General features: G+C 37.2%; 3 protein-coding genes and 1 long non-coding RNA gene across 7 annotated transcripts in view; 2 read left to right on the forward strand and 2 right to left on the reverse strand.

The window, feature by feature from the left end:
- The window catches only part of ClC-a (chloride channel protein 2), a 33,622-nt gene extending 28,867 nt beyond the window's left edge, over positions 1 to 4,755 (reverse strand). Inside the window, exon 1 of the mRNA XM_069126618.1 lies at positions 3,458 to 4,755. Coding sequence (XP_068982719.1) covers positions 3,458 to 3,517 — 60 coding nt within the window. The 5' untranslated portion in view covers positions 3,518 to 4,755. The remainder of the gene's footprint in view (positions 1 to 3,457) is intronic.
- Positions 4,756 to 5,219: 464 nt separating this feature from the next.
- On the forward strand, positions 5,220 to 6,776 carry LOC138186611 (uncharacterized). The gene is made up of 2 exons (XR_011174930.1): positions 5,220 to 5,296; positions 5,458 to 6,776. It is a non-coding gene; the product is annotated as an uncharacterized LOC138186611 (long non-coding RNA).
- Positions 6,295 to 8,157, reverse strand: Syb (Vesicle-associated membrane protein synaptobrevin). Of its 2 annotated transcripts, none has more exons than XM_069126649.1 (3): positions 8,016 to 8,157; positions 6,593 to 6,912; positions 6,295 to 6,517 (listed from the first exon to the last, which is right to left on the reverse strand). In XM_069126649.1, exons 2-3 carry the CDS (start codon positions 6,906 to 6,908, stop codon positions 6,474 to 6,476), a joined length of 360 nt encoding a protein of 119 aa, XP_068982750.1. In that variant the 5' UTR covers positions 6,909 to 6,912; positions 8,016 to 8,157; the 3' UTR covers positions 6,295 to 6,473. The 2 variants fall into 2 exon arrangements, with proteins under 2 accessions (XP_068982750.1, XP_068982749.1); XM_069126648.1 differs by lacking the exon at positions 8,016 to 8,157 and adding an exon at positions 7,281 to 7,441.
- Positions 8,158 to 8,633: 476 nt separating this feature from the next.
- nSyb (neuronal Synaptobrevin) lies at positions 8,634 to 27,338 on the forward strand. 3 transcript variants are annotated; one of them, XM_069126644.1, is made up of 6 exons: positions 8,727 to 8,921; positions 13,832 to 14,049; positions 15,598 to 15,677; positions 15,762 to 15,813; positions 16,658 to 16,716; positions 24,506 to 24,645. In XM_069126644.1, coding segments are annotated over exons 1-5 (366 nt in total). In that variant the 5' UTR covers positions 8,727 to 8,919; the 3' UTR covers positions 16,672 to 16,716; positions 24,506 to 24,645. The 3 variants fall into 3 exon arrangements, with proteins under 3 accessions (XP_068982743.1, XP_068982745.1, XP_068982744.1); XM_069126643.1 differs by lacking the exon at positions 24,506 to 24,645 and adding an exon at positions 20,206 to 22,508 and having other exon boundaries at positions 8,731 to 8,921; XM_069126642.1 differs by lacking the exon at positions 16,658 to 16,716 and having other exon boundaries at positions 8,634 to 8,921; positions 24,506 to 27,338.
- The last annotated feature ends 70 nt before the right edge of the window (positions 27,339 to 27,408 follow it).

The raw sequence follows: 27,408 nt of genomic DNA on the forward strand, positions 1-27,408 counted from the left end.
TTGACAATGTAAATTTCGGTTACGTACATAAATATATTCATACAATTACGCGTTAATCGAATTTATCCGAATCAGAAGCATAGAAAAAAAAAGAAGAAAGTGATATGCTTCTTGGTATTGCTCATGTCATCATCATAAGTACATAAGTATCTCGCCTTGTGTCAACCTTAGCAATTATCGCTGCTTATGATTATCGTGACTTAATACGAAACACTGTTCGAATAATAACTACATTGCCTAGAAATATTCAGTTCAGTTAGTAATATTTTCTGCGTTACCTGCTTTCGAAAGTTCAGTAATTTTTAGGATTTACAAAAATTCTTTACGAGAGAAATCTTATTTTTATTAGAAACATCTGTTCCAGCCAAGGAATTTTTGAACGCATAAATTATTTTGAAAAAGATCTCTATGCGAAGAACCAAAATAATATGGAAATTATTTTGATGATACAACACGCGGTTTTATTGGAAAAACGATGCATCACATGCATCAACCTAATATTACAGAAAATGTCGATGATTAAACGAACTAATTTACGTTCGAGTAGTAGAAATTATAACCAATATGTTGTGATTACGCTGTATTTTCCTTTCCTTTTCTTCTTTTGCTTATCGGTCAAGAATCTACTGGTAAGGTAAATCGCATAGGAATTGCATAATTCAACGTCGTTTCGCGCTAACAAATCGAAGTATCGGCAATCGGAAAAAGCGCTGCTTGCGATTACATCATGCATATTCGATCGCGTTACTTAACGAGCTCGGCTGCCTAGGAAAAAAGAATACTGCGTTGTTTTTCGACGTATCGGAAAAATAGAAGGAAAAGCGGAGGAATGGCGCGGAATTTCGAGCAAAGCGTTAATCGACGTTAACACGCCAATAGCGACACACGATCGTCAGTTGACTTTGAAGAAAACAAGGAAACATACGACGATTAAACCAGTTATCTTGAAAGAATAAATTTAAATTTCAAATTTTGATTTCATCCTGGAAATCAAGGTAGACAAATACTAAATTAAGCAAGAAGCAAAGTATTTTTAATTGAGCAGCACAAAATATATAAGAGAATATTCACGCACCATTGAACCAGCCAGTACAAAGATTAAATTACTTAATTGATCGAGTAGTTAATTCACGATGAATGATTTACTACATCGTACCCAGCCATCAATGAACTGTAAGGTGAACGTACTCTGAATGAAATACAGAAAATGAAAGAAGAAAAAGAAAGTAACGAATGACAAAATGATCTCAAGTAATTTAAATAATCGCTAATAACTCAAGAAAATGCAAATGGAGGATGGTAATCAATGAGTTCTCGAGAAAGATCAATTTCCGTGATGGATCGAACAAGAAACTCGCTACTATACGGCTTCAGAAGACGGAGCAGGAGAAAAAGGTACAGGCCTCCTCAACAGAAGGATGTAATTTACCGGTTTTTGTTTCTCCTGTGTGTCTGCCAATAACTGTTACGGTGAGATGACTTTTTGTCTAACCTTTCGGCGGATTGCAGTACCAGCGATCGTGAGACGGTAGTCTATTCACTCTATTTTCAACATACATATTAAAACACCGATTCTACGAATTATCGTCATTGAAAAACAGCGACAGCATACAACAAACGAGAGCTTTATTCGCAAGAAAATAAATAGAGAACGGACGACATAAAATTTGTTAGTCTATTTTTCTACTCTTTAGGAAGAATGTTAGGAGTTTATTTTCATGGTATTTAATAGGTAATAAATAGATAATAAATAGGTAGAAATTACAACAGTGTAAAAAAAAATAAGTAATAAAATAAAATTTTCTTTCCTGCTTTAATTTTTTCAAAAGAAAACCTTACATTACATAATGACAATCGCCCTAAGTTTTTTTTTCACAATTATTACCTTCGTAAATGCGTGGACAGCACAAGCAGAGACATCGTAAAATGGTACCCATTTCTTAAAAAGTAAATAAAGAATGGAAAGTACAACATTTTCTTTTCTGCTTGTATTGGCAATCGTCGTATGTTTCTTTTCGCAATTATTCTTTTCGTGAATAGGAAGACAAGAGTAACGGAAGAGGTCGAGAAAATGGCAAGCTGCCCCGGAATTTTGCAGAGGGTGTTTCGAAAGTGACGCGACCATTCGAGGACGCAGTATCTTCGCGCTTACTATAATACAAGGTCTAAAAATCCATGGCGAAGTTGGCAGACACGACTATTATTATATTGTTGCAAAATCAAGACTGCACGTGAGGGTGAAAAGAAGAGAAAACGTCATTAGTCAGGCGAATCACGCAGTCAAGACGAATTGACTTTAAAATCATGAGGAAATATCGTGATTTTTCTAAGACAGAAACGTACAAGAACATAATTTATCGTAAATTCCTAAATACTGGTTTAATATAGAACCTGGATTGAATCTTTAAAACTTTCTAGAAGTAGTTTAATGTTAAAGACTATTAGCTTATTCCGTTATTACTCCAGTCAGTTGAAACTATTTCCACTTCATCTACATACAAAATTCCGATAAGAGATATTAGGTCACACACATTCTAGCCGATTCTTCGTTACAAAATCTACTACAATTTCAATCAACTTAATTTCAATATCTTATCAATATCAATATTGTACTTTTATTTTTTATGCACGAGATGTCCCATATCTGTTTTCGTTTATCAGATTTCGTCTTCGTTTCTCAAAAAATACAATGCGACTCTCATAATACCGAATAGTTCGTAACTAACTAAACTCTGCTAAACGATAAACACTGTTCTACGAGTTTCTAGGAATCCCGTGGAATCGGAACAAACAGGCGAATCCCCTGATAAGAGATAGCTTAAAATTGGATGGAAGAGCATCTATAGGTTTCAGGTTTTCAGGCCGCGGACAAAAATGAATATCGAATCATGTCTGAAGCATCACGATTCACGACAATCTATGCCATTCTATGCAAACAAGCGCTTGCCTGTGACGATTCCATAAATCAACGAAGACCGATCGCTCAGGTGGTGATCAGCTGACAATCAGCTGAGAATGGGTCGACGAGAGAGCGTGGGCACGGTATTCAAAATGCACGCGAGAAAGTAGACGAGCACGTGGTGTCTCTCTGTCCTCGTCTCAGATACAAATCCCGCTCCCAAGCAAACTATTCGCGGCTAGCAGCGCACCGCAGCCAAGAATAAACATGAAAATAGGTTCGCAACCCTTACTTGGCGTCGCTTTCGCCTAGCCCTCGTCACTATAAATCATATAACGAAAACAATCAACCATATCTATCGTACAATTCATAGTAAATCAAGCTGGTTCGTCATTCGCGTCGAAGATTGATCTATTGCATCCAGTTTTCTCTTAAGAATGAAAAATACCTCACATTGGTCGAACGTTAAAGGAACGAACAAGTGTTAAGAATTTAAGAAACAAAATAGTACGCACTGCAGATAGTCTGAGGAGTAAAAATGACGGAAGATGAACTTACCAATGTGTTTTGATATCCCAGACCATATTCTTCGTTCGCCTCGCTGCCGGACGATGCCATGTTGGATCTTCAGTTGGTCGAAGATCGTGCACGATTCGATTTCGAAACTTAACGAGACGCGAGAGGATCGGAAAATGGATAGCTCGATAGAAGAAGTCAGGGTAAATACCAGTTAGATCGAAACTTCACTAATGGTTATTGGTCGTTTAAACCAGACGATTCTTTCTTCCTCTTCCTCCCCTGTCTCCACGGCTTATCGTGCACGATCCCCGCTTTGGACACATTTATCGTCTTCCCTAGAACGATCTTCGAACTTCTTCAGCCAGGCATCGACCACCATTCGACTCGTTCGCGTCTCGCCAACTCGACGATACTTTCGCACATGTACACCAGTACAAAAGCACGATACCACCCGACTGTTTCGTTCGTTCCTCAATACATGTTTATAAAGTAACAGATAAGTGAGTTACACGTGGAACTACGTAGACGCTTCGACGGAATCACGTTTCGTTATACGGACGACTATGGACAACTATCAGTTTCGTCACAGGCGGTTTTTCTCTTCTTCCGTTATTCGACGAGAAGTATCAGAAGAGACTGATTTACGAGATTTCGTTGTTTATCCCGCCTCGATCGCGAACATTCCAACAATTAATCGTATCGTGTCACGAGCAACAGAAAAACAATTAGTTCCGAAAACGACGCTGTGTATCTAGGTAACGCGGTTTCAAACACGCGCACGATAGCCACTAGCCGCTCTGAGACGCGCGTCGAGACCGGGTGCCGAACTACCAAACAGAAAGAAAAACAACTAGCCCCACCACACGCTGCCACGAAAATCCTACGATATACACTGCGCCACTTTCGCGTTCTTACTCTGATTTTCGTGAGGACTTTCGCAAGGAATCTTCTCCATAAAATATTGTTCCATCCGCGATTCTCTCGTTAGTTGATTTATGAGTTAAACGACCCTTAAGATCGATCGAAAAATTGTCAAAAGATCGAACGAAGACCGTTGCAAACGTAGGAACAGCGGTTAGCGATCGAACTAATCCTTCGATAATGGCATGGCACAACAAATTCGCGCTGAAGAAATCGTACAAGATGATTTTCTTTGAAAACTTTCACTCGTTCCACAACAGACTCATTTCCGCTATTCGTTGTTCGACGAATGGATGTTAAGAGGTAAACGATCGAAACGGTTCTCAGTGATGGAAACGATTCAAAGGATCCCGAGGGTCGTATGACCTACGATATCGGTGACACGAGACGCGCTTCCCAAGCGACTGTCCGGTTGGACGGTCGTCAGCCGACTGATAGGTGTATGAATGAAGCGACTGGGATTTCTGCCTCGGTTTACAGGAAAAATCGGAATCCTGTCCCGTCGGTTGACACTATTCAGCACGTGACTTCGACTTCGCCGTTGTCTTAAACGACCATTCGATACCTACGATTTCGACGTTTTCGTCGGCATAACGCGACAGTGATTAACACACTGGTAAAAATGATTCGAAACGATCGAGAATCAGAGAGTAGATACAATTGTTAATCTGCAACGAGCTCTAAGATAATTCGACCGGCGTATCGATTCGTACGATACACTTACGCACTATCTCTTGTACGGTCTCCGGCAGATGTAATTATGTAATTCGAGTTAACTGGGATTGTCTGAGAACAGTTGACGCGCAACGGAAACTTGTTCGTTCACGAAATATTCCCATTTACGGCACGGAATGTAACGGAAGTGTAAGGAAGGAAATTACGAGTTTGGATATCCACTCCACGAAAATTTGTGCCTGTATAGCTTCTTTGCATTGACTCAAGCTGCAAGATAACATGGTGAATAGTTAAATGACCGAGTGAAAAAGGAGAAATAACGCTGACCATTTTATTCTTTTGTACCGTTAAATCGTCCTTCAATCGCGATCACGGACATCTGACCTTGACCATCGACTTATGACGTGCTGTCTCTCCCTTCAAAGTTTTGGTATTACTTCCAGGGCTATTTTACCGAACTCTTCGTCTTTTCGTTAATTGGCCACCGACGATGCACTAATTTCATATCGCCTGACATTTTGACCGGTCGGGTCAAATGATCGAAAACATTGACTTGGATTGTAAACCGAGCGAGTCACCAAGTGCGCAGACGTATACGTTGCCTACGTATTAAACTCAGCGAGGTGTAAACATGATTAATTATCAGTTTCACTTAAAAACAGTACGCAATATGATTTGAAGAGACACAGAGAGCAAGAGCAGGAAAGTTTGTGAACTTTCTACGAGATAGAAATTGGATTTGTCTTCGGTAGAGGATGATACTAGAGAATCGAGTTTCACCGAATTCGATGGTCTTCGTGTCACTTTGGCTTCGAGAAGCATGACGGTATTCACAGGAGAACGTTAGTACATGAATATTTATGAGCGCGAACATTCTAGGTACGTAATCGCGATAGGCTTTGAAATCGGACGGTCGCATTGGCGGTGGATCGAATACCTTTTTTTATCATTTGGCATCGGTGTGCTTACACTACGACGTGGAAATCACAAGTGGGATCGATGGGCGTTGATATCTGGAGGGAAGCAAGGCGAAACGGAAGCCTGAATTATATTAAGACCGATGAAAAAAAGTATAAACGTTATATTATATATTATATATCATTAATAAATGTACAATGTACAATCGAAGCATTCTAACAAGATAAAATTATGAAATGTATTGTCCATTTACAGATTTACAAAAGGCCACCCATATTAATACTGTAATTATTATGATAAATTGTGCGTTTGAATATATTTAAGTCTCAAAAATATATGTATTTTATCCCTTGATCTTTCTCTTTTTGTCTGTGCTACTTTAATCGCAAATCCTTTGAACAGGACCACGAGTCGTGACTTTTCAACGATTATGTTATTTCTAAGTTTGTGTGTGCCCAGCCCTTACTCTGCTGGAATAACTTTCATTTTTGGATATAAATTAACAACCCCAAAGCATTATATCCCATTTGGTACAATGCGATCAGTTAGAAGAGGAATTGTCAGATGAGCCTGATACAGTTGAAACTATTGTAAACATTAAAAAATATCTGTTTAAACCTGTAATTCAATATTACTACTACGTTTATAAATATTACTCACCAATGATAATGATAAGAATAATCACGCAGATGATACCAATGATGATCATCATTTTAAGATTTTTCCACCAATATTTTCTTTTTAATTTTCCTGCCTGCTGCTCAAATTGGGTCGCTCCCTGTTGTAAAGCATCAGCACGATTCTCCAGTTCCGATAGCTTTTGATCTCTTTCTAATACTTTCTCCACATTTACTTTCATTATCCCCACAACCTCATCCACGGTTGCTTGTGTTTGTTGCAGCTTTTTAGTGGAAGGTGGTTGAGAATTGCGAGGGACACCTGCCTCTCCATCTCTGGAATTGCCACTGCCGTCCATATCTCTGTAACCAAAGAAATCACATGAAATAAATATGAATACATACATAAAGTCAGTTTTGATCGATACTTTAAACCAAATTTTAATATCGGCTTTTAGTAAATTATAATAATATGCACTAACTACTGAACACACCCATAACCTCGAAATTCGCGAGACATTTGTATGAACGAAATTCATCAACTAGAATTTTGTACATGTTATAATTTTGTAATAAATACTACATAAGTGTAAAACTATCGCTAAAGTAATAATAATATAATACGATATACTAAAATACGTACGTCTGTTTACAGTTATGTGATATGATTTTATTACAAATACCGATTTGTATTACATTTTAAAATAGGAGAGAAAGTAACGAAAACTTACTTTAAGATGAAGGGTTTATAGAAAATTTAATAGAGATGTGAATTGTTTAAAAATGATGACAGCTATCACCAAATTTTGCTTCGATGACGAATACACTTTACAACTGTACATGACATACGATAAAGATGGCGATGCCCATGACGTCACATTTATTATGAACACTCTTAAGAAATAAACAACAAAAGACTAGATTCCTTTTGTAATCTAATTTTTAATTCACGAGTTACTACTACGAGATATGATCATTCGGTTCAGACATTTTCTACAACGTAGATTTTCAAAATTACAGTGACGCGAAGTTCAAATTCAAATCATGCCTATGCTGCCATCTTAAAGCAATTATGTGCATCATACATGCATTTGAAAGTTTTGACATTTCTCTCTACTCTACTTTGTATTAGTCTGAAAGTTTATGATTTTATGATATATGCTTTAATTCTATTACGACAACAAATATTCCTACCTACTAATAAATGACATGAATCACGCAAGAAAACATAATTTTCATTTTTGCAAAGCAAAGTCTATAAAAGATAACTGCAAAGAATAAAATGTATCTTTAATATTTAAATACAAATTACAGCGGACTGCTTATTTAGCTTCAAAATGAATAACAGATACTAGCAACTTGCATATATTAGAATGATTGAACAATGGTAAACTATCATTTCATCTTCCTATAACTATCGATACAATCTTCTCGAATCTCATAAAATATACGTCTCAAAAACTCACCAAACGAACGATCCATCTTGCGTTTTCCTCCGCGTACTTTCGACATTTTTGCGAAGCAAAATTCACGATGGCACCCTCGCATCGCGACAAAAATCGTAACGAGGACATAAATAAAACATCTTGCGGATGCTCGTGCGCGTATTCTCATCGCGTTACCAGGACCGTACGAACGCACCTCGCGGAAGCGTACTTCCATACGAAACAAAAATTTATCCAATTTCACGCAAAAATCGAATCTTCAAACTCCTCAAACAAGGCCTCGCAATAAACCTTTGCATTTCTACCGTATGCACGTTTTATTCGACCACAAAAAAACAGTAACAAGTATCTCAGTTGCGAAAGAAATAGATTGACAGTGCCGGTCGTTGGCCTATTTCCGCGACACAGGAGTCCGGGTTCTCGAAAGCTACGTTAACGTCCCTGATTTACATTCAGGGTGTGTTTGCGCATGAGGGTTGCAGCTGACTCGCGTTTATTGACTGGAAATGTCCGTACATGCGCGTTGCTTCCTATTCCAAGCCACGACTCGAACTTCCTTATTCGATACATCGATTCTCGTCTTCTAATCACCAACAGGAAAATTTCCTTTATATCAACGTTCCAGGCAATGTATCTCGTATATCGTCTAATTAAACGAAATTTTTTATCAATTCGATGATTAGCGGATAGGAAAGAAATTTACGAGAAGGTTAAAATTGGAAATACGAAGGGAACGATTCGAACTGTTCGAGGGTAGTCGAGATAACGGTGGAGCGGCGGCGCGGCGGTGCCGCAGGAAATTTTATCAATACCGTGGCCGTCTAGTGGGTGACAGTCGCTCGTGAAAAGTACGCGGTCATCTGACGGTGTTGGCAAGTCAGCGGATAGCTCTAGTTCGGGAAACCAACAGCGATTGACGAACAACATGTGAGTAGAAATCTTCACGATTTCCAGGAAATTTGACCGATCGTGTGCTCGTCAAAAAGTGTATTGGCGTTTGAGCAAAGCCAACAAGGAACCCGTGTGCACTGGTGATTCCCTGCGAACGGGTCTATATCGAAGCGCCCCGCGAATCTATAACGCTTTCACAGACGGGGACGTGTAATTTCTAATCACGACAAATTGCCATCGGGACCTGCCGAATAAATTCCACGCGATAGAATCGATAGACACTGCTGTATAGAAATGTAAATCTCTTGGTTCTTTACGATCTTCGTCGGTTTTCACGTTGATAAAAGGCAAGAATGGACACGTTGGAAAATCCACGAATTTATCGGCGATGTAGATAAACGAGTGAATTTTTATTGATGAATTCCCTGTTTTCGAGACAAGCTCATTTCCATTACTCGGCTGTTGTACGAAAATTTATTTATTTTTTTGCAAGAGACATTTATGGAAAATTGGAATGTTCAGTTAGTTGGAAATAGTAGTCGTTCTTTATATACGAGTGTCAAAATTAAATTTTGTCCACGTAAAGTTGAACCTGGGCAAATGTTTCTTTATAGAATAGAAATTGTCATTGTGTGAAATTCGATTGTTATAAGACGGATTTTAAGACGCAATTTCCTAGACCTGTGTCGCCAATCGATTCCCCTGCACGGCCTGTTCGCAGCACACACCAGAATTTCCAATAAAGTGCAGCAAAGCTTAAAGCGGACCATAGGGGCGATTTCTTTTGAATAGTGGAATTGCGGTCATTGAATTCTGGAACTCGATCTCGTGCCTCTCGTCTTTACGATCGAAGTCTATAAGCTTCAGAGAGGGACAGAAACAGCTTATGACTTTACTGCCATCATCCTTATCTGCCATCATCTTTTTCACGATTCGCGATTTAGTTACATTTTTCTCTCAATTTCTACTTTGTAAATTATCTCTGAATAATCGTATAAAATTTAGGTTGTTATTGTTAGCTTCTTGATATTCTTCCTGATGATAATTTCGTAGCACTATGATACTTTGTAAATCGTTTCCTGACATCGATCGATACCACATATGTTTCGACTGGCAAAATCGCGAAATTTAATTAGAGACACAAACGTACTGGTGGCAATCAATCGTGAAACACAACGGACTGTACGCTCTATTCGTAGTTTCTATATTTAGATAATCAATGGCGAGCACATTTGCAGCAATGTTCTACGACTTTGACGAAACAGAAACGCCCGTTTTCCGGCGCGTATCAGGTGTCTGAATGAAAGTAGATTGTCTCAAACAGAGTCAGACGAGATGTGGAATATGGCTGGAACAACAGGTTTAGATGAAACGTGTCTTCTGAACAACAGATAATAAATTAACCTTATTATCTCTATTTCTATATGCATAATATATATTCTTTATTTCCGCTCACCTTTAGGCTTCGCGGTTACTTTCAGTCGCAGACTTTACACAAACTACGAACTTACACATAAACGGAACATATATAAAATTGACCAGAATAACAATCATAACTCATTTTCACCTGTATTTCGTTAAAAAAAAGACTACCATTTTATTTATAGAAAATATTTCCATTCACTTCTTTGAAATACTTTTCTGTTGCTCTTTTTTGTTTTCTTTATGCACTCGTTAACATTAAGCTGTTTAGTCTTAAGCGTTTTATCTTAAAACTTTATCTCAAAGTATAGTACACTCGAGTGTTTCTAATTAATATTAACGAGGTCTACGCAGAATGGTACTTACACGTAGTTACAAACTTTTAAGTGAAGCTTCAAAGAATAAATGTTTAACATATAAATTGTACGCAGAGTTGCAGAAAAATAAGCTATCCTTTTGTGTAATCTCTGCTTTTCCAAAAAAGATAACACACGTCATAATATATCGCGCACAGGGTATTCAGTTATATTTCGTTGACGTCACTTGTTCTTCGATAATTCTAAAATTAGGATATCGATGTGAATATTAAAAAAAAAAAAAAAAATAAAACCGGGAAGCTTTCGAACAACGATGAAAGTTTCTTTTCGCGCAGCTTTTGTACAGGTTACTGCTCGGAAGTTTGTCAAACATTGATTTTGAAGAGGACCGGATAAAGTATTTCGTGATTCATGAAGAGAACGTGCATCGAGCGATTAAAATAATAATCACGATAACTATTTCGCAGCCGACTCGAAGATAATTCAATAATGACGATAACCGACGTACCTGCCTCAATCGATATATTAATCCGATTATATAAGCCGCTTGAACGCATAAAGGCTTTAAACCAGGTGAACGCTTCCCTTTTCTACCCCGTAACAAAAAAGCTCCTCTATTTCAACGTAAAAATTTTTCATGGGAAATAATTCGCATTCTTCATTATGGGACCTCGTTAATAGTTTTGTTTCTCTTATGTCGCATCCGCGTTAATTAGATCGCGAGTTGCTTTAATGATTGTGAATAAACATCGTATTCAGACTACAGCTCGCGAACACAAACTGATCCTTTGATGTACCGCTTCCTGAGTGAACGTTTGTTGTTCACTAATGAGTAGACTGTGAATGTCCCTGCAATTTCATATTTTTATAAACGCAACTAAAATAGAAATTTGTTTTACCTACTAAATATTACAACGAGTACTTTATCCTGGATTTTTTTATATATTTTTGCAATTTATAAATACATAACAAACACGTAAGAATCAGTTTACTGCAGTTAAAAATCAACGTACATTGCTGCCAACGAACACGATTCAAGATTTATTCATGACTTGTGTGGACGTAGATTAACATCGAGTCTATTCTGAATTACATTCATCTATTCCTAGAGTGGTACTCGACTGAATCGGTGAATCGATCGGCCGTTGCTACTCCGTCGTTCGATAGGCTACCAAAAATAAAATTCGCAACCTCTTCGACCGCTTTTTAATCTGCCATCGGTACTCGACATGTCCGGAAACCCTGATTCACCATCTCGAGCACGCGCTCCAAATCGGAACACACGTAGTTCGCACACGAAATGGTTATACGTATCGCCATTGAAAGTTTCTTTAGCTGGCAAAACTCACTGATAACGAGAATGAATAAAATTTTCAATTGCGAAATATCTTTATCGGAATTTCTCTGATTGATAAAAATCAGAAATGAAGAGAATGAATGAAATTTCCAATTATGAAAGATATTTCTTTAGAAGTAGTATCGTTTTTATGCGTGTGTATCGGATATCGTATATGAAAGAGGAAGCTATTTGCGTAGGTGACTTCTTAATTAGTCAAACTAATATAGAACAAAATGTAGATAGGATGTATGTATGTTGGGAAACAAATCATGAATGTAGCTCTTGGATATCGGAATAAATCGTTAAAATTGAAATTGAAATGTGGACAGTAATTCAACGAAACGCTGTGAAATTTTTCCACGATGTTGAAGCATAAAGCCGACGAAACGCCAACGCGAACCTGTCATGATAATTAAACATCCTTGTTGTATTTGGAATGGTCTTACCCTGTCTGAAAGATTAATCCTTACGAGATACGTTTGGTCACGTTGATACAAATATCATAAGAGTTCGTATTAGCTTTTCCTTTTCACGTGGTCATTATCCTTGCATTTTTTAGTAGAATGAAAGTAAAATACGTGAATCGTGTTAAATCAAATTTCTTATCTCGCATAATGAGAGAAACGCAATGAGATCTTTTATTAGAATTAAGTATAGAATTCGTTTAGAATTCGAAGGGGAATCCTCGTATTTGCGTCTACATGTCTCGAGTCATTTTTTTTCTTTGAAGAATATTTAATATACTGTATCGCGTTCTTAGAAAGCGATGATAACAAAACGAGATGATATCATAAGCAGACAAAGGCAACTATACGTCGACGAACGTACAGCTTTCACGAATGTGTCACGAACTTTGGCCTTTCGTATTTGCCACCGCCCTCGGTTCGATGGGAATATCGCAGTATCTACCATGATATAGAGAATCGAGTCGTAATATCTACGAGCAGATTCTGAGAAACACTATAAACGTTGTATTCAACACGTGAATGCAACATGTTTTAATTGATACAACGTATCCATAGCCAGATTTAGAAGAAACGAAATATACAAATGACGATATAAATTTGATATTGATCAATAAATTTTGAGCAGACCGAACCAAACGAAGAATAGAAAGATGATTATGTTAACGTGAAAGAATATTTTATTACAAAGCCTTCTCGTCGACGATGTTTTCACGAGAAATTCAATGCACGAGTAGGTCACCATCTGATTCTTCTTGGAACAATGATGCAAATTTAATAACAAGCCGTGGCAAAGAAGGCAAACGAAGAAAATAAAAGAAGTATCAGATTAGTTGTTTTTAAGACTGGATCCTCTTTTGACGAGCGCTTATCTCGCAAAGAACAGTCTAGACACTTTAAGATTTCTACTCGCCCTTAATCTTCCAACGCGTGCATTACTTCCTCTATCTGTCGTTCAATTTCCTCTCCCAGAGGTTTAACCCAACAGCGGTAATGAGACTTTGAAATTTCCATTCATCGAGAATATTTTAAATATTTTTTCCTCGAAGGAATTCGATCAGCTAATAAGAAATTTTTGAGTCGAATATATAAAATTTAATAGATACTTTGGATCGCGAATAGATCATAAACGTACGAACGTTATTTGGATAGTGAGAAAAGTAGGAGATATGGAAAATTTATATGGCTACTTTGAATCGAATAGTAAGTGATGAAAATTACCTGGATAGCGAGAGAAAAATGATAAACGGAGAAAATTTATAGATATTTTAGATCGAATAGATAGCAGATGATGAAAAGGTTAAATTTATAGATATCTTAGGTCGAATAGATAGTAAGAACGATGAAAATTATGTGGCTAGTCAGAGAAACATGATAAACGAGGAACATTGGTGTTGATTGCAGGGCCACCGAAGGCGGTCTAGCACCTGATGCTGCTGCGGGTGCAGGTGCAGGTTCTGATGGAATCGTCGGAGGTCCCAGGACGCCTCAGCAGATCGCCTCGCAGAAACGACTGCAGGCGACGCAGGCGCAGGTAGATGAGGTCGTTGACATCATGAAAACGAATGTTGAAAAAGTGTTGGAACGTGATCAAAAGCTCTCCGAGCTCGATGATCGAGCAGGTAAGATCTGAACTTTATCTTTCCTTTATTTCTGCTTTATATTTGTAAGATATTCCCTGACAAACTTCCTGAAATGCTTCGAACTTATTTCTTAATAATAACAACATAATAACAAGGAGTGCAATGGAATTCCATGTATTGAAAGGAAATCTCAAGCTAATGCTTAATCGAATCTAATTCTTTGAAAAAAGATTCTTATTACGTAACAAAAAATTACAGACAGACTACGGATTTATATACAAATTTATTTATATGAATACAATTAAAGAAATAAGATTTAAATAAAGAATCATTTTACCTATTGAACATAGCAAGGAGCGCCTTACTTTGTGTCTATTACACGCGTTCTATGCATTCTTCTATCTGCAAATTAATAAATATATAAAAATCTGAAATCTAATTATAGAGAATCATTCAGTCTTATTACATAAGGTATTTATCCCCTGATAGGTTGACATAAACGGAGTTCCGCTTTAAAAAAACAAGCAGCAACTATGTGTTCGTATGAAATTTAAAAGTTTAAATATCGAGTGCTGTCGAGTCATAAAAGAGAAAAACGAGGGACGGTAACTAAACGAAAGACACGTGATGTCCTCTGTGTCTGGTGTTTTGTACGTGCATCGTCGTGATATCCAACGAAAGTTTTCACAGGAAGAATGCCATAATGGTTAAATGGGGGGAAATGGAAATACACACAGCGCGATTACGAGCGCACAAAGCGGCGGATTAAGCCGAAGGACGAGTTGTTCGCTACGTTTGCTCCAAGGATATTCTCTCCATTCATTCTCGCACGGCATTAAAGTAGTTCGACCCTGCGCGTCTCTCTACACGCTGATATCGATTACTGTGACGCTCTGGAATCGATGGCATGTTACGGGACTACCATCCTCGATCTTTCTCCCTGCATTCAGTTTGATCGTTATCCGGATTTTTCACCGGTCTCGTGTATCTAACTTTTCAAACAATTCAAACTTGTTAGAAAATCGAAGAATTATTTAGAAATTCGTTGGATGTTTTAAATACTTTCTTAATTCTTTTAAGGAAAATATTTAGTGTAACGGAAGACTTCATATTTTTAAACCCTACACTTTAAAGTATTTTATATTAAGAGAACGTATTTTTAAATCCTATGTTATAAAAAAAATAGGAATGGAACTTTTTATAATACAGTTAATTGAATTCACAAGTAAATTATACGCTCGTTACCATATTTTGCATAATGTATCGAGCAATTTTTCGAACTGATTTAGACGCCGATTGAGGACTCATTAAAAAGGCAGGCAGAGTAATCACATGAGACGTTAGAACAAAGTATCGTAAGATGAAAGCATATTTCCGACAATGGCACGACCTCCCTCATTTTAGTCATTTTTAATAATAATTAATAAAAGTTTCACGTCGTAGTATTTCAAGCCCGAACAACTTCGTCCCAACGCCGTTTACAAGATTCTACGGACTCTTAAAATTGAATGCCACAGAAATAGCCAAAACTTCTTGAAAGTTCATGAAACGTGTAATTCTGTTCTAAAAAAAAGTGTCCTTTTTTAGACGCGCTTCAGCAAGGAGCGTCACAATTTGAACAACAAGCAGGAAAATTGAAGAGGAAGTTTTGGCTACAAAATTTGAAGGTAATAGATCCTTCTATCTAATGTTCTTATCGAAATATTCGTTGAATTTAATTCTTTACTCCCGTCCTGCTTTCCTGCTTATAGATGATGATCATCATGGGCGTCATCGCACTAATCATATTGGCCATCATAGTTGGTAAGTAATTAGATTCATAGATGCACTTATTAAAGCTAATGACACTGCCATTGTAACTGTCTAAATGTTCTATGTCATACGATCGATGTATCTCGCCAAGATTTAAAACGACCGGGTCGGCGTTAATTAAAAATGATACTCGATCATCTAAAATATTATTAATACCATTAATATCAGAATATCAGAATATCACTAGTATATTATCGTATTATGCTATATTATTACACTGGCAGAATTTCCCTGATATCATAAACGATACAAGTTAATTTTAACTAAATTTAAGAATTTAATAATAGTCTAAAGAAGAACCGAATCGGTCGTTTCTGGTTAATGTCTTTGCGTCTACATTTTCGTGTTGAAAAGAGGTCTCCGTCACCGAGATCATATTGTGCACGACGCAAAGGGACGATGATATCCTTTGAGTGAAGTGTCACCAATAAACTTGCACGGTTGATCGGGGAATTCCTTCAAGCATCCCTTAGGAATTCCTCGAGCTGATAAAATCTTGTCGACAGAAGTGTCACCGTGCTTCGCTTATATCGTAACTTATCGATCATTGTTTCTGGTAAATTGAAAAAGACCGAAGAAAATTATTATGACGGTATTAAGAAAAAAGCCAAATAGACTTCTATTTAAACGATATATATCAATTAGTCCTCGCGATTGATCGAACAGTCTCGTTCGACGTGATCGCCATTATTGAAATGATTTTATTCCTCTCTTTCGAGGGAATGATCCCTCAAATTCGCGGAAGGAAACTGTTCGTAGAAGATCGAGAAGGATCACGCGCTAATATGCTACTAATCTAACGTGTGAATTCTATGTGTTTTTCTTTTTCATCTAGCGAACTTCATGTAGACGCGCTGGTTGGTGGAAAAGATTTGTGTGTGAGTGGGTCTGAAGGTAGACAGCAACAAAACTGCGACATTGCGTATTATTGTTATATCTCTGTCTCTCTCTCTGTCTCTCTATCTCTCTTTCTCTGTTTATCTGTTTCTATTTTTTCCTATTTTTATCCTTATCTGTTCACGTAGGACGTGTGTACGAAATACCTGTATACGGATATGTATATGTCCGTCCTCGTTGTTCTATCTCACCCAAAAGCCATATCCCGTATCCTGAAATTTCTTCAATTTTCAACATGCGTACATATGTTCTCCTGCGAATGTTCGCAATTTCATAAGAATCTTTCTTGTTGGAACCTTAACGATATCTGCTAATATTATCGTTTCAGTAGCAAAATTTTCACTCTGAGTAAAATCACTAAACTGCGTGTATTTGTGCATTAATCTATAATTTTATGAAAACAATTAAAAATGTAAATTTTACCTATTAAATATTATAACGAGTACTTTGGATATTTTATATATTTTTGCATATGGTTGTTTTAGCTGCTTCAACCGTATGACATTATGCGCGTTCTATTTATTTCTCCATCGTTAAATTTTATAAACCATAAATGCTAAAAAAATCACGTTAACGACGTCGTTAAGCGATCCAACAAAAGACATGGCGAGAGATGCTTATGAAATTGACGCTTAATCATCGGTGTTATATACATATTGTCTGCCTGTAATAGGTACTTGCTGGTGTATCTGTCACTATCTGTATTTCCCCTAAGAACCGCCACCATCCTTCGAGGCTCGTTGTATATTCATGAACCACTGATTTCGCTGTGCTCTGCTCCAATTAAGGATCACAGATCACGCACGTTCGTTACCATCAGAAACGAGAAGGAAACCGAGGAACAGTGTTTCATGAATTCTCGACGAGAATCTCTAATCGTCAACCAATCCTGATGTGTCTCCTCCAATGCAACACGATCCAGAGCAGCGATGCCACAAACACGAACGTTGGAGGCTTTGAGAAAGAATTTAAGTTACGAGAATAATCGATGTTAAAGTTGTTGGTCAAACAAAGAAACTTCCAAAGTATCTGGAAAGTTAAGTAACATGTTGTAAGTACGCGTCTTTTACCGATGCATTTAAACTCTATGGCTCTATACGTTGCCACTAGATCAAAGCCTCCGCGGTTTCGTTTCTATGACTCTGTCGCGACAGGACCTCGTGTTATTGGAAAAAAAAAGAAAAAAAAGGAAGTTAAGAGAGAGTAAAAACTTAAAAGGTGTCGTTAACGGGGTCAAGGCGTATTTTCGAAGAGGAACGCGGTGATTTTTTGAATTTTTTCAAGACGTTCCACAGCAAGACAATCAGCTTGAAACGCGAACAGAAAAATGTTTTGAAAGCTACGCAACCATTCACCCAGACCCGTGCCTCGTAATTACTGTTATGTGTCTGTCTGTACATTTTGGTGGCATTATCCCCTGTCTTTCTTCCGAAGTTAGTCCCAGCCAGTGATTTTCAATTTTTTGGTGGTCGAGTAAAAAACGAGATACATATGCAAACGAACAAAAGTGCGACGAGACTCGTGTAGCCATGTAGTCGCGTGGAAAAAAGAGCAGGGAAAACGAAAATTAAACGATAATGTGCGTGTCGCGTGCAGTGAACGGAGATAAAAACGAGCGATAACCCTTGAATACCACCGAGAAATGAAAACACACGAAAGGACAACACCACAACGACAAATTGACAACATTGACAATTAACAACAACAACAAGTACTATATATATATATTGCTCCTATGAACAACAAATAAGAACAACATCAACAACAACAGTAACAACAAAATCGAAAGAGACTTCTATAAAAGCTTTTATTTCACTCCCTCTCTTCTCTTCGGTACGGTAAGCTACAAATTTTACTGATGCACTTTATCGATACCAATTCTCTTTTTCAATATCTTTCTCTTCTTCTTCTTCTTCTACTTCGACATCGTACAAGGAGACAAGAATTTTTCTCTTCTTCCGGCATACAGGTTCTAAGTTTAATATCTTATTGAATATCTTCCTACGCGCAGAAGTGAAAATATCTCTCAATTTCATAATCTATATTTTTCCTTTTTCTTTCTTCTCAAGATAGAAATAAATAATATTCCATAGATCACCGTAAATAGAATCTTTTTAAGAATTCGATCAATTTCTGCGCGCAGCTTATAAATCCAAACATTTTGCATATTCGATTCAGCATGAGATTCTATAATACTTTCTTTATTTATTTACTTATTTGGTCACGTATCGATCCTGTTTATTTCCACGAACTCCAACACCGTTCCGGTATATACATTTACATAACAATATATATGATAATTATATGAATGTAAAAATATCTCGAATGCGAATATTTCTTTCAACGAAACGAAATATTTCTGGGACGATCTTCATGCTGTTTGCATGTTTCTCGATGCTTGTAAACGATTATGGGGCATGTATTTTTTATGTTTTACCTTCGATAGACACATAGTTTTTCGCCCGATCGGGGAAGGTAGAGATGCATGGCTTCCTCTGGTTATCTACTATACTATGTGCTACATTACGAGGAGAAAAAGTTCGATGGAACGCTTTTATCGGAGCTTCCAGTAAATTACAATGATCGTTATAACGAGAAACATTTTCACGAGGAAAAAAAAAACGTGGAACGATATCAAACGATATCAAAATAAAAGTCACAACGATAATGTGCAAGAAGAAAAACGCGATAATGGTGTTCGGTTTTTACATCGAACGATCAGTGTATAGACACGAATTTCCAAGCAATACTGGATGTTAAATGTGATCGTAAATTGCATGCAATTTGCTTATGAAATATTATATTATATAAATTTATATCTCTATGTCTGAATATGCATTTAAGGAGTAGGCTATTAGATGTGTGTATCATCGTGGACAAAGGTGTTAATTTCATGTTACTATAGAACGAAAATAACTACTGATTTCTTGCGCCTCTGAGCGATTAGATCGTCCGATTAGAAGCGTCTCTACTTACTTACGTCGCGCCGTATAATTTCAAAAGAAAAAGTTCGCCATTAATTAGTACGCTATTAATTGTTTGCTTGGAGTCAGTTGTTTTTCTGGCATGTTATAGCCACTAGAGCTTCCTACTTTCTTTAGAATAAATGTGGCACTCAGAAACCAAACTGATCAACTGATAATATTTTTATAAATTCCCTACTTTTGCATAGAATATACCAGAGTAACGTTCAATTTTCCAAAATTCAATCGATTAACCCTCGATGAAGTTGATTACTTTGGCTTGTGTGTGACTCAGGTCTCATTTATTTCTCCCATTTTGTCGATCTTTATCTTTGTCCATGATGGTCGTAGACTGGCATTCTGCATGCGAAGAATACCAAAAAAAAAAAAGAAAAAACTAAAAGATCGAAACGAAACCAAGCGATGTGACTGAAACGTCCGGCAAGATGAAAGATGTTGCAAAACAAAGCGGTCGCTTGGAAACGGACAAGGGAAAAAAACAATCGCCTGTTGTTCTTTTCAGCGAGCGCCATCGGCGGCAGCGACTCGCAAAACTGTACACGTGAGTAAAATTAAGGCAACAACAACAACAGCAAAAAAACAGAAAACAAAAGCAACCAACAGCGAAACGAAGACGAGTGAACAAACGGCGGGGAATTTGAACGTGTGAGACGAGTTTGAGACTGCGTTACAATGAAAGAAAAAAAAGGATGGAAAAGGATACACACAATCGATGAGCAACAAGTAACAGCAACAATAGGAAAGCAACAATAAGGAAGCATTGTACGATAAGATCGAAGTAACCTAAAGAAGTGGAGGAACAGTGGTAATAACGGGTCATCGATGAGAGTATCGATTATTGATAGAGGTTCTTCGATCTTCCAAGTTCGGCAAAACTCAAAAAATAAAATCAGAAAAAAAGAAAGAAACGAAGAATAAATTGAAATGTAAAGGATATGTTATATCGAGGAAGAGAAGATCGAAGAAGAAGAGATCATAACGATTGCGGTTCCGTTTGCAATTCCGCCATCATGTTCGAGATCCAAAACGATGCTTTCGATTCGAACACGACAGTGGACTCGATCAAATTCATTTTGTCAACGTTTCACAAATGGACGAAGGCCGGCCGCGAAAAGAGGAAACGCACGATAAAAAGAGCGAATGGCTTACAATTAGAAACTTTCGTCGATCGTTCGTCTAAGCATTGTAACCGTTACATCGACCGATAGCAAAACGGAAAAAGGGTAATCGTACGGAATAGAGAAGAAGAGGATGTAATAACTGATCTAATAATTGATCGATTCTTGCCTTCCTTCGTCCATCCTTGTGAGCTAATCCGCGCTAAATAAACGAATAAAGGAGAGAGAATAATTAATGGCCAGTGTGTACAAAGAGAAGAAGGGAGTTAGAGAGAAGATGAGGAATTATCGCGATACAGGGTGTCCGTAAAAACTAGCAGGATCTTTTCGACGAAGGCAGCGTATCGTAGGGAATTTTCATTGTGTCCCCCTTCCTTCCGTAAAGAAGTGCCGAATATAAATAAATAAATGTGTGTATAAATGTATATCGACGTTTACTTTATAAATAAAACATGTATGGCGAGTTACGAAGAAGAGCGTACGATCCAGGAGAGAAATCGAGAGAACGCGGATCTTCCATCGTTCCAAACCATTTTGTGATTCTGCTTCGAGACTCGGGCTTGTACAACGATAGAACAAAATCATCCGTTGTTCGAAGATTCTTGTCCATCCCTTCCAATCTTTACAATCATGTAATCTTTATTGCCAAACGCTTCTCATTGTCGAGGTCTCGCTGCGTTTCCTTTCCGATCGTTTCATTCATTTTTAAAAGACGTTTCACGATAAAATGTATGAATTAGGATTAAGAACAAGGGAAAATGACGAATATCGGTAGGACTTTTACGCTTCTGAATATCAATTAAAAGTGGAAAGATCGGCCATATCACGCGTGGATCGTACGCTCTGCTTGTAACATATATGTACATCTCGTATTGTAAATAATATCATTTCTCCTTCATGTTCGTTCGATTATGACCAACTGCTAATAATTAAATAAACGACTCGAAAAAAAGAGAAGAAAGAAAGATATATGATACCACGGTGAGAAACTATGCAAGATAGTGAGCGTGAGAGCGAGAGAGTAAAAAGCAGAGCGAAAGGGAGATCGAGAGAAAGAAAGAGAGTCACGTGCATTCTTTGTTCTTTCGCGTCCGTTATCCTTCCATCTAATCGGAGAATTAAATAAGTAGAAGAAGCCTGCCTTCGTCGAAGATGGCAACGAAATGTTTTCGAGCAACCTGTGCGACGAAACGAGAAGGCGGACAAAATTAAAGAACAAAAATAAAGAGCGGAAAAGAAATAAAAAAGGAAATAAATACAAGAAAATATGAAATAAAATAATGCTATGAGCGAGAAAAGAGAGAGACGCATCGACTTGCTCGAGGCACCTATGTAGGTTCGTTTTAAGGCTTGAAGAATTATCTTCAAATGTTATGTATACATGTTAATAATATTAATAATAATAATAATAACAATAATAACAATAACAATAATAATAATAAATAATAATAATAAATACTAATAATAATACTAATACTAATAATAATAATGATAATAATAATTATGATAATAATAACAACAATAACAATAATAATAGTGCAGGATAATATTTAACAAGATAAAAACCGTGCAATGTGACCACCGTGGAATCCATTGGCCATTTCGAAGAAACGAAACAAAACGGAAAAGATACACGGTATGGAGTGTCGTCGATGATCCAAGACAATGTTACGAAGTCTACTCTATGCACAGAAAGTTGAGAAAGTTTAAAAACTGTTGTTACAGAAGACGTTTTTATTATATTGCAGCATACTTATGCACTTCGTTTGTAGAATTTCTACTTGACTGCTTACGTACTTACGTGCTTAGTGTATGACTACTTACAACGTACAGAAGTGCATTTCTAGAATCATTTAAAATACTTGTAACAAGTTTGAATTTATACCCTTTTTCAACACGAAACAGCTACACCCGTGGACTACAAGCTTTCGACATTTTTAGAGAAACATTTTTGTGTATAGAGATGATTTTGACTGAAATGTGTCATCGTTCTTCGTCGACACTTCGTACATGGTTCCACAGAGGAAACGATATCCTCAAAGTTTCTCATCAGCCAACCACTATATACGAAAGAAAGAATCCGATGAAAGGAAGCGCATTCAACGGCATGATTTCTCAGGCAGCTCGAGGAAGTCGTCGATGGTTTCCTTTTCATTTCACTCGTTTACTCTTGTGTTCATCCGTGTTCATCCATCGAACGAACGAAACATTCCAATTTTGGCATTTAGAATCCATCGAGTCCCTTCCTCCGCGTATATCCGTTTTACTTCTAAAAAGATTCATTCATTTGGAGAAGAAGAAAATGAAATGATCGAATAATCAGCTACGAAATCGGACTTCTTCCAAATTCTGTCCTCTATCAGTGGAAGCAATTGTTTCTTTTCCTTCTTTCTGACAAGATTCTAATGATTCGTTGAAACTACGCGAAGAAGGGGACCAGAAGTTGTTAAACGCGGAATAGCAAGCATTATCGATCGTTGGGGGAGAAGGAGTTTCAGAAAGGATTCTTATTCGAATCCGAAATCATAGCGTTTAAATATGGTTAGATTGTGTTTGAAAAAGGAAAGAAAGAAAGAAATATAAAACGCATAACTGTACGTCATGCGATACCTTGACCGTGTGCGTGTTATTAACGACGATTATGATCATGATTATGTTGCTTTCAACATTGTACAGTATCGAATAAAAATTACAGTGCGTGGTCAGAAAAAAAACAGACAGCTGTAGAGAGCAAACGGAAAGAAAAAGAAGTGGAAACTTCCTATGCGACTCTGTTTTGGGTACGATCGTGTTAGGGATGCCTTTTTATCATTTTCTATTTTCCTTTCCTTTCACGTTCGACGAAATTCCACCTCGAAGACACTGTTCTTCTAATAACGAGAAATACGAAGTTTCGAATTTCGATCACGGTCGTGGCCAGAAAAAGTCGACGTTAATCGATTGAAGTTGTCAAGCTAGAAAAATATCTCACCGTTAACCACGGAGAAAAGGAACCATTTAGAATCTAATACCTATTTAACTCCAATAGGAGGTAAGAACTCTGAATATACTTTCCTTATTCATTTTCTTTTCTATTCTCGTATACTTCTTTTTACCAAAAACAATTGTCATCTAATCAATTTAATGTGTTTCAGTTGTAAATGTATATCGGTGTTCCGAGAAAATCGCGTTTATCATTGTGATTCAAGCGATCTACAAAATTACAAGTCGCAATTAAGATCAATCAACCCTTGCCTGTGTTCAACATACATTTATTACATTCATCAATCACCAATAAACAGACAGATACATAACCCCCTTCCTCCTAAATTTCCATACAATTATTCGAACATAAATAGACATCATTACCACCTAATATCTTATTAAATTTCCCTTATTGAAGGTTCTAAAGCAAAGTGCTTCTTGGCCTAACTTTAAAAACCGAAGCGAGAAGCTTCTCACATCGTATCCTCTTAATCTAACAATAAGAAAGACCAAAGTAAACAATACTCGTCACATTAAATTTCCTACTTGCGCTCGTCTTTTTACTAATTTCGTTTTTCCCCTAATCTTTAAAAAGATATACAAAATCGATATATAGATCGAAAAATGACGTCCTTCCATCTCTCTACTAATTTCTCAATTTCTGTTTATTCGATGGTAACGTATTGATCGGAAATAATTCGTGCGATTCCGTTTTTGCAGCGAAATTCATGCCAGAATCGACACCACCGCCTCCAGCCTTTGCCTACCCACCACCAAATCAGATTCCGGGCCAAGTTGTCGCCGCTGGCGGACCAGCCGCTGCACCAGGAGGTGTAGCCGGCGGAGCAGGCGGTGCAAGCGGATCACAAACCGCTGGTGCAGCGTTAGTTGGCAACTTGAACGGCATTCACAGCGTGATGTAAAAAAGAGATAGAAAAATATACACTTCTCCGTACCGTACCGTATCGCAATAAGAATTTTCCGAGTTAACCTTAAGCGGGCAACGTGAAATCTATTGGCTTGAGAAACCAAGTGAAAGAGCATTTTAAAAAGAAACAGAACATAAAGAGAAGAGAAGAAAAAAGAAAGGAAGTTCCAATCGAGAAACCCGATCGTTAGACGCGTGACCACGTTGAACCGTATCCAAAATTCAGATCCCACAATCAGCACAGGTTTCTTTTCGACCTCTTCAACGAGATAGAAGAAGAATCGAATCTTCACAAGAGTCGGTGAAATAAACGTTTGATCGAGGAACGAACAGCTAACGCGTTAACTGCCGCGATGCAATCCACGAACATGAACAAAACCAATACAATAATCGATTTGCTAAAGGTGTTCTCTGTTTCGATCAAGCAAGCGCCGCCATTTATCCTTTCTGTCGTATTTATCGATCGCAGTGCGTACAATCCAACCGTAAAGCCCGTAAAAGAATCACAAGATAGAGACGCGTGGCGCATACTGTTAGTTCCTTTGTGCAGTTAATGTGTTAAAAAGTACGCTGCTGAAGAATGAAAAATAAAATCGCGAGTTCCATAATAGCTTGTAGGTACAGTCTCCGTCTGTTACTATACACTTCCTGCTCGGTGGTGAGCACTTAGAGAGCCGGTAGGGAAGTTGATCGACCCTCCACAACGTTTATTTCGTGAAGAAAAGATAGCAATCTGTCTAGGTATAGATTTTTCTGTATATCGTCATCGACCTCGACAAACTGGAAGATTTAACTCGATTCGCGTAATGGTAATCCTAGCCGAAGAGTTAGTAAGAGGGGAAACGAATGAACAAAATACGGGGGAGGACAATGTTCACGTGTCGGTGGACGAACATGTGTATCTACGTATATACGTGTATATGTACATAAATTATTACGAATTATCGATGTAAGATTGAACTATACATATATATGTGTATATATATATGTGTGTATATATATATACATATAAGTAATGTGACTTATAAATACGTAGTAAATATTGCGACGAAAAAAGAATGACAAGAAAGAAACCGACAGAGAAGCAGAGAGAAAGTGAGAGAGACTGTTAGCCTGACGTTTTATTATTCTTTACTTGGCACTGTTCATAAATGAAGATTAGCAATTGTTGTTCTGAATGGAAATTAATGAGTGCATTAAGAAGGATGATTTCCACGTTGATTCGTTTGAACGATTCTTCTTTGTGGATCCTGTTTTCACGGATTCGGGTAATTCATCTTTAGTCCCTGTTTACAACCAGCTCTTTATTAACCCGAGACTTCATTGTCTTATGATTTTTAGACTTTATATTGAGTACGCTACTTTTTATGAGTCGACGCGCGACTGGAAAATGGAACGAAAATGATTGAAAGAAAATTTGGCCCATAAATGTCCCCTTTTTCGAAATGATCCATACTTCGTTATAAGTCGTATTAATGAAGATATTTGCCGATTTTTTAAAGATGACTAATCGAATTATCAACAATTGCTTGTAATTCATATTATAATTATATAATTTATTATATCAGAAACGATAGGCTACTGTCGAAAGAGGGAGCATTTGTGGATAGGGATTTGATAAAGATTTTCTATTATTTTTATGTGTGAAATCGCACCTAAGGGAATGCTCACTCCGTTTAGCGACAACCAGTATGATATCTGAATCCTCTTAATTATAGTATTCAATGGTACAGTTTTTTTTCTTTACAAAACGGAAATAAAGAAATGTTTCGATGATTAAAAATCGATATCGCGATAGAGATTTCTTTTCTCAAACTAACTGGCAACTTCTTGATATTCTTCTCTTTATTGGCCTAGTCTGATTAATGTTTCATCCAGTTCGTTTATTAAACCTTATCATAAAATATCGTTCAATTTCCATAAATGATTAAGAAAATCGTAGGAAACACGATGATTGATTCTCTCCTTAAACTATGCGACTACGCTTGTATGTGTATCTATGTATGTGCATACACCGTATGTACCGTAACTAGATGTTCCAGAAGAAACGTAATCTTTGTATGTAAGAGATGGTATGGAAGAAATATCTCTTCAAAAACGCTAAAATGCAAAGAATTTGTAAGGGTTGCAATCAATGTTTATCGAAAAGAAACCGTTAGAAGTAAGATCATTCATTTTGCTACACTGTTGAAATATGAACAAGATTTCGAGGTTTAACAATCGTAAAACGTTTCCCCCTGAATTACTGTAAAAATCGATCTCTCGAAGCATACTTTCCTTGCTCAGGATGCAACTAAATAACCAGTCCATTTATCCCTCGATGACCCTCCCTTTATCTCCGAGATGCTTATTACTATGTCCACGAATCGAAGAACAATAGAGAAACGATTATTTAAGATGTTTGTAAGTATGAAGAGAATAATTATACGTATTACTATGTAAGAAGGCTTTATCACATAGGCAGTTTAATGTATTATTACGAGGTATAGAGATACGATTAATATTCGCGATAATTGATTCAGTTGAGCGTCATTCGATTTACTGATCGAGGAATCTATGTTCATCTAGTTTTAGATGTTACTGTATATTAGTCTTAAATAAACACAATTATGGAAAAGATAAAAATATCTGTTTGTAAATGTTTTATTATATTCATCCTACAAATGTATTTTATTGCTGTTGAGCTCATTAAATA

The sequence above is a fragment of the Bombus flavifrons genome, chromosome 14 (assembly GCF_040668555.2).
Source record: "Bombus flavifrons isolate JBK064 chromosome 14, iyBomFlav1_principal, whole genome shotgun sequence".
Taxonomy (NCBI): domain Eukaryota; kingdom Metazoa; phylum Arthropoda; class Insecta; order Hymenoptera; family Apidae; genus Bombus; species Bombus flavifrons.